The 10,563-nt window shown below is 37.9% G+C and overlaps 1 protein-coding gene across 1 annotated transcript in view; it reads right to left on the reverse strand.

Moving 5' to 3' along the window:
- Nucleotides 1-9,873, reverse strand: part of LOC145715164 (uncharacterized) — a 34,291-nt gene extending 24,418 nt beyond the window's left edge. The window contains exons 1-5 of the mRNA XM_081794824.1: nt 9,784-9,873; nt 7,398-7,451; nt 6,250-6,354; nt 5,670-5,720; nt 4,668-4,772 (exon numbers count right to left, since the gene is read on the reverse strand). Coding sequence (XP_081650950.1) covers nt 4,668-4,772; nt 5,670-5,720; nt 6,250-6,354; nt 7,398-7,451; nt 9,784-9,838 — 370 coding nt within the window. The 5' untranslated portion in view covers nt 9,839-9,873. The remainder of the gene's footprint in view (nt 1-4,667; nt 4,773-5,669; nt 5,721-6,249; nt 6,355-7,397; nt 7,452-9,783) is intronic.
- Nucleotides 9,874-10,563: the final 690 nt, after the last annotated feature.

The following is a 10,563-nucleotide window of genomic DNA, read 5'->3' on the forward strand; positions in this document are numbered from 1 at the left end:
TTTCTTCCAGATTGCCCAAGTTGTTGGCATGTAATTGCTCATGATATTCTTATTATTGCTTGTATTTCTGCAGTGTTGGTTGTGGTCTCTCCTCTTTCATTCATGATTTAATTTATTTGGGTCCTTTCCTTTTTCTTTTTGATCAGTCTGGCTACAGTTTTATCCATTTTGTTAATTCTTTTAAAGAACCACCTCCTGGTTTCATTGATCTGTTTTACTGTTTTTTTTCTATTTCAATATCATTGATTTCTGCTCTAATCTTTATTATCTCCCTTTTTCTGCTGGTTTAGGTTTTTTTTTTTTTTTTCATTTTTTTGTTTTTGTTTTTGTTTGTTTGTTTTTGCTGTTCTTTTCCCAGCTCTTTTAGGTGTAACGTTAGGTTGTGCATTTGAGACCTTCCTTCCTTCTTTAGGAAGGCCTGGATTGCCATATATTTCCCTCGAGTGACTGCCTTTGCTCCATCCCAGAGGTTTTAGACTGTCGTGTTTTCATTTTCATCGGCTTCCATGTACTTTTTAATTTCCTCTTTAAATTCCTGATTAACCCATTCATTCTTTAGTAGGATGTTCTTTAATCTCCAAATATTCATGGTCTTTCCAAATTTTTTCTTTTAGTTGACTCTGAGTTTCATAGCATTGTGGTGTAAAATCATGCAAGGTATGATTTTGATCTTTCTGTACTCATTGAGGGCTGATTTGTGTCCCAGCATGTGATCTACTCTGGAGAATGATCCTTGTGCACTCGAGAAGAATGTGTGTTCTGCTGCTTTAGGATGAAAAGTTCTGAATATATCTGTTAAGTCCATTCAGTCCAGTGTGTCATTCAAAGCCATTGTTTCCTTGTTGATTTTCTGCTGACGTGGTATGTCCATTGTTGTGAGTGGGGTGTTGAAGTCTCTTACTATTACGGTATTATTATCAATGAATTTATGTTTGTGATTGATTTACATATTTGGGTGGAAACGTTGGTGACACAAATATTTACAACTGTTAGATCTTCTTGGTGGACAGACTCCTTAATTACGATATAATGACTTTCTTCATCTCTTGTTATGGTGTTTATTTTAAAATCTAGTTTGTCTGATATAAGTATGTCTACTCCAACTTTCTTTTGATGACCATTAGCATGATAGATGGTACTCCATTCCCTTACTTTCAATCTGTCAGTGTGTTTAGGTCTAAAATGAGTCTCTTATAAACAGCATATAGATGGATCTTTTTTCTTATCCATTCTGATACCCTATGTCTTTTGATTGGATATTTAGATATCCAATTCAGATATCCAATTTAGATATCCAATCTAAATTGATATTTAGAGTGAGTACTGAAAGATATGAATTTAGAGCCATCGTGTTGCCTGTAGAGTTGGTGTTTCTGGTGATAATCTCTGGTCCTTTCCATTCTTTGTTGCTTTTGGTCTTTTTTTGTTTTATCTTTTCTCCAAAGAGCCCCCTTAAAATTTCTTGCAGGGCTGGTTTAGCGGTCACAAACTCCTTTAGTTATGTTTGTCTGGGAAACCCTTTCTCTCTCCTTCTATTTTGAATGACAGCCTTGCTGGATAAATAATTCTTTGCTGCGTATTTTTCCTATTCAGCATGTTGAATATATCCTGCCACTCCTTTCTTGCCTGCCAATTTTCTGTGGATAGGTCTGCTGTGAATCTGATCTGTCTTCCCTTATAGATCTACGACTTTTTTCCCCCTTGCTGCTTTCACAATTCTTTCCTTGTCTGTGTATTTTGTGAATTTTACTATGACATGCCTTGTTGATGGTCCGTTTTTGTTGAGTCTAATGGGAGTTTTCTGTGCTTCTTGGATCTTGATGTCTGTGTCCTTCCCCAGATTAGGAAAGTTTTCTGCTATAATTTGCTCACATAAACCTTCTGCCCCTTTCCCCTCTTTTCATCTTCTGGGACTCCTATGATTCAGATGTTATTCCTTTTTAATAAGTCACTGAGTTCTCTAAGTCTTGTATCATGCTCTTTTGCCTATATCTCTCTCTTTTTTTTCTGCTTCATTATTCTCCATAATGTTGTCTTCTATATCGCTCTTTGCTTCTCCGCTTCATCCATTTTTGCCGCTGTGGCATCCATTTGAGATTGCATCTCAGTTATAGCATTTTTAATTATGTCCTGACTAGATTTTACTTCTTTTATCTCTGCAGAAAGGGATTCTCTACTTTTTCAACACCAGCTAGTGTTTTTATTATCATGGTTCTAAATTCTACATCAGACATCTTGCTTATATCTGTGTTGATTAAGCCCTTGGCTGTCATTTCTTCTTGTTCTTTCTTTTGGGGTGAATTCCTTCGCTTTGTCATTTTAGAGGAAGAAAAATTAATTAAATAAAAAATAAAAATTAAAAAATTGAAGACAAAATATCAAATGAAGGAAGATAGATCCTATATGTGTTTTGGTCTGCTTCTTAAAAGAAGCTTGATAGAATAGAAGCAAGAAGGGGGAAGAAAAGGGGGAAAAAAGGTAAGAAAATTTATATAATAAAATTAAAGAAAATGAAATGGAAGAAAGTATTTTTAAAAATAAAGAATAAGGTATAAAAAATAAAAATAAAATTTTCTCTTTCTGTATCCAAGAAAGAGGAAAAACAGAAAACAATTTAAGCAAAAACAGAAGGAAAGAAAATGAAGAAATAAATGAACCATCAAGTGGAATGAAACCTGAATGAAGTTATATCCAGTTTCCCCTAGAACTGGAACTACGAAGTCTTCTTTAGACCGTACACTAAACAGGTGGAGTGACTTGTGCTGGTCTTCTAGGAGATGTGCCTGGAAGCGCAGTTGGGTGGGGCTTGGTGTAACGGTCTGTTCTCCACTAGGTGGCGCTGCTTAGCTTGCTGGGGTGGATCAGTGTGGTGAGCATGTGCGTGCAAGGGAGAGGTGGCTTCGCCCAGCTCCCTAGTCTCTGGCATAGGAACTTTGTGCTTTCGCTGACACAATCAAGCACCCCTCCTTTGTCTCAGGCCTTCCTCGACTCCCTGTCCCTACCCGGTCTGTGTCCAAGCTGTCCACCTGCCAGGTGGCACCTCCCTCTAGAGTTTATCTCAGATGGAGCTGTGTTTCAAAACCCCAGACACTTGAGAGACCCCTGAGGCTGGGACCCGTGCCAACTCTGGGGAGAGTCTTGCTGAGCAATGGCCAGGTGCTGACTTGCCCCAGAAGACATTTGTGCGATCGTGCAGTGGCAGAGGGTCAGGGATTACGGCAAACCACAACACACAGCCGGTTCCAGGTTTCATCGTACTCTGACGTCCAATACCAGCAAACGTGGCTGCTCTCTGGGGTCTGACGGGACTTTTGCCCATGGGGAGGCCATATGGCCTCTACCAAATGCACCCCAAGTAGGAGAACTGCTTCTCCTTATTGGCACAAGGACCCGTCAAACCCCACTACCTGCCCCTGGGGATTTGCCCTACTTCCTCACCAGAGCACCACCAGGCACTGACCTCCAGAACTTCAGGCTCTGTGCTCCACTGTTTATAGAATCCTGGTGGTACTGACACCCTCTCCTTTCTTCCCATCAATAGATTTGGGGGGGGGCAGATTTCTTGTTCAGTCCCCTGAGAGTGTTTTCACTCTTTCTCTTTCTCTCCAGCTACTTTCAGGGAAGTGTTGTTCTTCCATGATCGTGATGGACCGCGCTCTCTTCCTCTCTTTTCTCTGTCCTCTCTCAGCAAAAACAGCTCCCTACCCTCCGTGGCTTTTCTCTCCCCCAGTCCACCTCTCCACACTGTGTACCTGCTGAGTTCTGTGGCTCAAGTTATGCAGATTGTTGTGTTGATCCTCAGCTCAGTTTCCTAGGTGCTTGACGTGGTTTGCTGCTGATCTAGCTGCGCTTCAGGGATGAGGCAAGCTCAGGGTCCCCATGCTGCTCCACTGTCTTAACTCCCACCAAAACAAATCACTGACACAGACAATACCAGAGATGAATCTAAAACACATATGCTGAGTAAAAGGAGCTGTGGCAGAACATATGTTTCAAGGATGGCTGAGACATAGATTTCCCGCCCCACACGATCTTATTACAGTGTGACTGATACATCTCCCACCAAAAGCTTAGACTGAATCTGGGCAGGGTCTTGTGATTGCTTCAGTAACAGCATTTGGTGGAAGGGAGGCTCTGTGACTTCTGTGACTTCACTGGGCTACAGATTTAGAGGAGAACTGTTTTAAGTTGCTTGCAATAGACTTTTCCCCATAGGACCCATGTGAAGGTGAGACACAGACAAACACTGAGATGGCGGCCATGTAGTGCAGGGATACTCTGGCCATATTAACAAAGAAAAGTAACAACAACATTACAGATAGCCACAGCTATACTAAGTACCCTTTTTATAAATACTGATGTCACGCATTAGCAAATGTGGCCAAAGAGCTCAATTGTAATTTGAGCAATACCTATCAATTCTCCCTTACTCTGTAGGGAAAAAAAGGTAAGGTTGAGTGAAAAAGTCAAGTTATCTTGAAATCTTTCTCTAGTGTGCGTGTGAAACCAGCGACAGACAGGATGCGTTCTTTCTTTGGACCTGAGTTTTTTTCCCCAAGCTTTTCAGAATGCCTTCTTGATGTCAAACAAGCATTTTGAATGATTGTTATAAATAGGCTTACAAAAGTAGTTTTTCTGGAGTGTTCAGTGGCATCCAAAATGCTCACCATTAACTGGCAGATTTTGCATTATGTCTTTAAGCTCCTTTTCAGTGAGGTCCATGCCCATAGCTCCCAAAACTTCATCCACTTTACTGGAATCAATCTTCCCTCCTTATGGAAAAAGAAGTATACAGGTAACAGTTAATGTCCCTAAAATGTGGGATAAACCCTCACCTCCAGAGGATTATGGTTATCATGTTCCTCCAAAAAACCAAAGCCTGATGAGATCTTTACAGGAGGACAGAGTCAATAATAAGAGTTTGAGTTTGAGTTTATTGTTTTAATTTTAATCTTAATATAAGCACGCCCAGTATAAAAACTGAAAGGTGACAGAATGACTTCTCAGAGAATTCTAGTAGGGTGATAACAATTCCAGCTTTTCTAACCACTATTGTCTCATTTTGATTGTGTTCGCTTTTACAATTAATGTCTAGTTATGTTAAGGCATGCTGTTTTTCCATTACCATTTAAAATTTTTTAAAATTTAAGTAAAAAGTAAATCAGTATCAGTGAAAATATTAATAGTAGTACAAATAGTGTGTGGATTTGGTAGAAATCATGAAGGTGGTATTCGGAACCTTGCTTAGACATGACCTTTTTCCTGGCCTGCTCCCTGTCTATCTATTCAGTCCCATGTTCTTTCAGTTTCTTGGAGACTTTCTAGCACTCTCTTGCTCTCTTGGTCTAAATGTCAGACTAGTAGTCTTTTGTTGCTGAATAAACTAACTGAAGAGGTGCTAATTTTCCCTTTACTTTTGCTATGTTTCCTGGGCTCTGATAATTTCTACTTCTGTCAAAGTTTGAAAAATCCCGAGAAAGCATAGGAATTCTTTCCAAGTTACAACATAAAAGATGATCTCCTAAAGAACACGATCATCCACAAAAGAAACAAAAGTATATAATAATGTGTTAAGTGGCAGAGTTGACAATTTAATCACAAGGAATTAGTCTAAATGCCAAACGTGATGATCTCAGACTCATTTGTGTTTTGTTAAGTTTCTCCCTTACCTTTAAGAAACTTTATACCATCCAGCAACCTTCTTCGATAGACCTTTCCATCTGTAAGGAAAAGGACTATTCAGATCACAGAAGAGCAATGTGGAATTTCATTACTGTCTAGTAAGAAATCAGCAATTTCAGTAAGACATCTTTTGTGAACTGCCTTAGAAATTTTCTGATTTAGTGGCAAATAATGAAATTGTAAGGGATGGGGATACTGACATTCTGCCATCCTGAAAAATATCTTTTACTTTTCTTTTGTGATATTTTCATTTTCCCCTATTAGATCACTCCTTTCTCTTTTTCTCATTTATTCTGGATTAAATTTTACATCTCTTGATAGACTCAAAAGTTATAAGTAATATAACTGAATCCTGATGATAGGAGCCACGATGATACAACGGTTACTTCTCAAACTAAAGATAAATTTGGCACAGAGAAAATTTTAACATATAATAGTCATTTAAAATTATGTAACATGAATCATGAAATTATTTCTGACAAGCAATAAGATAGAGACAATTTTACAAGTTTTCACAAGTTAACAATACACTTCCCTGTATGACTACATTTTTTTTTAAATACTCACTATCAACTGGCAGATTTTTCACCAGTTGTGAGAGTTCTTTATCTGTGAGTTCTATTCCCATGTTTCCTAGAACTGTTTCCATGTCATTGACATCAATTTCCTCTCCTTTAAAAGGACAGAAATGGTAACATGTGAGATTTTAAAGAACCATCTAATTATTCTAAATAATAATGAAATCTCTTATTACTGTTTAATTATTAGCACCAACTACTCAATACATAATAAAGTCAAATGAGTCCTGTTTGACTGTAGTTATGGTAAAATATTAAAGTGTTTATTTCCATAACTTTAGTAATAATAGAGACAAAATAACAGAGTGCATAGTAATGCATTTCATAATATTCTGTTGTGGGAGATTACTAGTAGGTAATAAAACTTTAGTCTCTTTTTATTGCACTAATGTTTTTAGTAAAAATCTGGAAAAAATGAGATTATAGGGCCTAACAAAATATGGCACTATGTTTTGTTGTTAAAGCATCGACAAACCGGAGAAAGACAAATACTTTCTGATTTCAGTCTATGTGGAATTTAAGAAACAAAACAGATGAACACAGGGGAAGGAGAAAAAAAAGGGAGAGGGAGGCAAACTCTTAACTATAGAGAACAAACTGAGGGTTGATGGAGAACGAACTGAGGTGGGCAAGGGATGGGCTAAATGGGTGATGGGTATTAAGGGGGGCACTTGTTATAATGAGCACTGGGTGTTACATAAGTGATGAATCACTAAATTCTACTCCTGAAACCAATATTACACTATATGATAACTAACTAGAATTTAAAGAAAAACTTAAAAAAAAAAAAAGAAAACCCTGAAAAACCAAAGTCCAGGAAATCAGTTTATTAAAAATTATGCCTAATTTATTTACTATTATTTTTAATGCTTATTTATTTTGAGAGAGAGTAAGCAGGGGAGGGGCAGAGAGAAAGGGACAGAGAGAATCCCAAGCAGGCTCCGTGCAGAGCCAGATGCGGGGCTTGATCTCACGAACCGTGAGATCATGACCTGAACCAAAATCAAGAGTCAGACACTTAACTGACCGAGCTACCCAGGTGCCCCAAAATATCATAATTTAAAAGGAATATAAAGTAACAGGGAAGAATATGTGTAAAGAATCAGAATCATATGTATTTGGTAACTTTTTCCTCACCTGTAACATCCTCTACTTTTTCCATAAGTTTTTGCAGATCAACTTTCTTAGAGCCTGTAAGACAAAGTTTAATCAGAGAAGAATAATAACATGGACTCAGAAAAAAGATACATAGGACAGGAGGTTTTTTTTTTTTAATCTAAGATTTTTTTTTTTAAATCTAAGATTTAACCAATCTAAGATTGGTTCCAGAAGATGACCAAGGAAAATAATTCATTAGCAATGAGGACCAAGATTTAATAATAAATAATGAAAAAAAAAAGATCTTAAATGGTTTCATTAAATAATAAAGATGAAAACTGTCAAAGTTTATTTCACCTAATATTTAAGAAAATTCACGTTATAACTATTCCATGATTCTTAGAAGAAACAATGAATTCAATGCCGACTGTTTCAAGTGTGTTGGGATGTGATTTTTTTCTGAGCAAATTAGGTTATTGTACTCCACAGCTTTTGAACTTTGAAATGAGATGTATAAAAATAACCTTTACCAAAAGATTGACTTTGTTCCAAGAGGTCCTTTAAAATCTTTTGAGATTGAAAACACTGTATGTTGAATGTCCTATCATATTATTCATGTACATATTATTCATGTACAATTTTTCTTCTTCAATTATTAAATGTTCTAACTCTGCCAGGCCCACATTCGTTAGTGGCTTTGTGTGATTTGAGTAATCCTTCAATCTTACTTTCCTCACTTTTTAAAATTATGTATCTCTCAGTATTCGTTAGGATTGTTATCTTGTGTTACCACATGTTGATGCAATGGGCAGGTAGAGACCAATGTTAAGCAGTGAGGGATATTTGATAGGAACTAGTTACTTAAGTGGTCAATTTAGTGATCCGCTGAACCTAATTGGTAGATAAAAAAACAGCCAAAATCCTGTCATTTTACCACACCATTTGTATACATCTTTTTAAAAAAATTTTTAATGTTTATTTATTTTTGAGAGAGAGAGAGACACACACACACACAGAATGTGAGCAGGGGAGGGGCAGAAAGAGAGACAGACACAGCATCCGAAGCCGGCTCCAGGCTCTGAGCTGTCAGCACAGAGCCTGATGCAGGGCTCAAACTCACAAACCGTGAGATCATGACCTGAGCCGAAGTTGGACGCTTAACCAACTGAGCCACCCAGGCACCCCATGTATTCATCTTAAATTAAAAACAAAATAAATTAAGCTTAAAAAAGTAGAATTTAAAACATACTTTGTGTAACAGGCTAAAAAAAAAAAGAGCGTTTAAGAAAAGGTAAATGTCCCTTCTTTTACCTCTCCTCAGCTTCAGTACCTCTCCTCACTATTACTAACAGTTTTGTGTATAGCCTTCCAGAACTTTCTTATGTTTATAAAGTGTATTACATATATTTTTTAAAAATTGTAATACTACACATATTTTTCTGTTAACTTTGTTATAGTGACCAGAAAAGAAAGCATCTCAATATCTATGAATAGAGAAATGAGGAATGGCTGAATAATTACATTTCATTTACATTTGTAAATAAAAAAGGCAGATGTTACCACTTTACACTGACAGATTCCTCAGAATGTGCCAATCTACACAGGCTCCTCTTTACACAGGACATACTGCATTATTAAGATTTGACACACGGAGCTTTCTCCTGAAGGCACAGATAGGTGTGTGGCATTTCTAGGTTTTAGTTTTGAGAACCCTGTGTCAATGACAGGTGCACTTAGTGGCTGTCAAATCTTCATATTCTTTTATAAGCGAATAAGCCATCCGGCTCAATGGTCAGAACACAGAGAGGACTGTATTTGGCAGGTACACACAACGGCCTTGGCACTGAGGAGTGGAGCCTCTCATGGATGATGTTCTGCACCACGGTGTGAATGGCAGTGATATACGGATCAGCAAAAACAAACAAATAAACAAACAAAAACCACATTGCAGATCCTATTTTTGTAAAACCAGACAACAAAAATCCCTCCCCTTCTCACTAGCATCCACCCCTAGTCCAAGATGTATAAAGAAATAGATGAGAGGTTTTAAAGCAACAAAAATGAACAGCCTTTGGGGCACCTGGGTGGCTCAGTCGGTTAAGCATCACCTTCAGCTCAGGTCATGATCTCACGGTTCCTGGGCATTGGGCTCTGTGCTGACAGCTTGGAGCCTGGAACCTGCTTCGAGTTGTGTGTCTCCCTCTCTGCCCCTCCCCTACTCACATTCTGTCTGGCTCTCTCTCAAAAATAAATAAACATTAACAAAAAAAACACTAAAAAAAAAGAACAGCCTTTTTACCCCCTGAGTTCTTCTGCAAGCTATTCGAATGTCTTCAGGCAACAAATAATTTAAACTTTTGAAACAGTCAAAATTAATCCTGCAAGCACATCTGTTTAAAATCACAGTGTTTTCTATAATGCTCACCACGCAGAAGATCCTTTAACAGATTCAGTTCCTTTTCTGTCAGCTTGACCTCCATAGCTTCTAAAACAGGGTCCAGGTTATTTACATCAATCTTCCCTCCCTGAAAACATGAAAAGGAAAGAAAAAATGGAATGAATACAAAATATTTAGAAAAATTCATGAACGTATATTATTATCTTCAACTAACAGACATTGTTTTCCCCCTTTCCCCCAGTTTTATCTTATTTAAAAATTTTTTTTAATGTTTATTCATTTTTGAGAGGCAGAGAGAGACAGAGCATGGGCAGGGAAGGGGCAGAGAGAGGGAGACACAGAATCTGAAGTAGGCTCCTGGCTGTGAGCTGTCAGCACAGAGCCCGACGCGGGGCTCAAACTCACGAACTGCGAGATCATGACCTGAGCCGAAGTCCATCGCTCAACCCCTGAGCCACCCAGGCGCCCCTCCCCCAGTTTTATTGAATAATTGACATATGACAGTGTATAAGTTTAAGGTGTACAATATATGTATATATATACACTGCAAAATGATTACCACAATAAGTTTAGTTAACACATCTGTCATCTCACATAGTTACATTTTTGGTTGTGTGTATGGTGAGAACTTTTAAATTTACTCTTTTAGCAATTTCCAAAAATATGATAGTGTTGTTAATTATAGTCAACGTGCCTTACATTATATCTCCAGAACTTACCCCTCTTATAGCTGGAAGTTTGCATCCTTTTGACTACCTTCACCTATTCCTCTCCCCAACCCCCTGCCTCTGGCAGCTACCGATCAGG

This window comes from Panthera onca (assembly GCF_046562875.1).
Source record: "Panthera onca isolate mPanOnc1 chromosome E1 unlocalized genomic scaffold, mPanOnc1 haplotype 2 h2.Chr16_ul_5, whole genome shotgun sequence".
NCBI lineage: Eukaryota > Metazoa > Chordata > Mammalia > Carnivora > Felidae > Panthera > Panthera onca.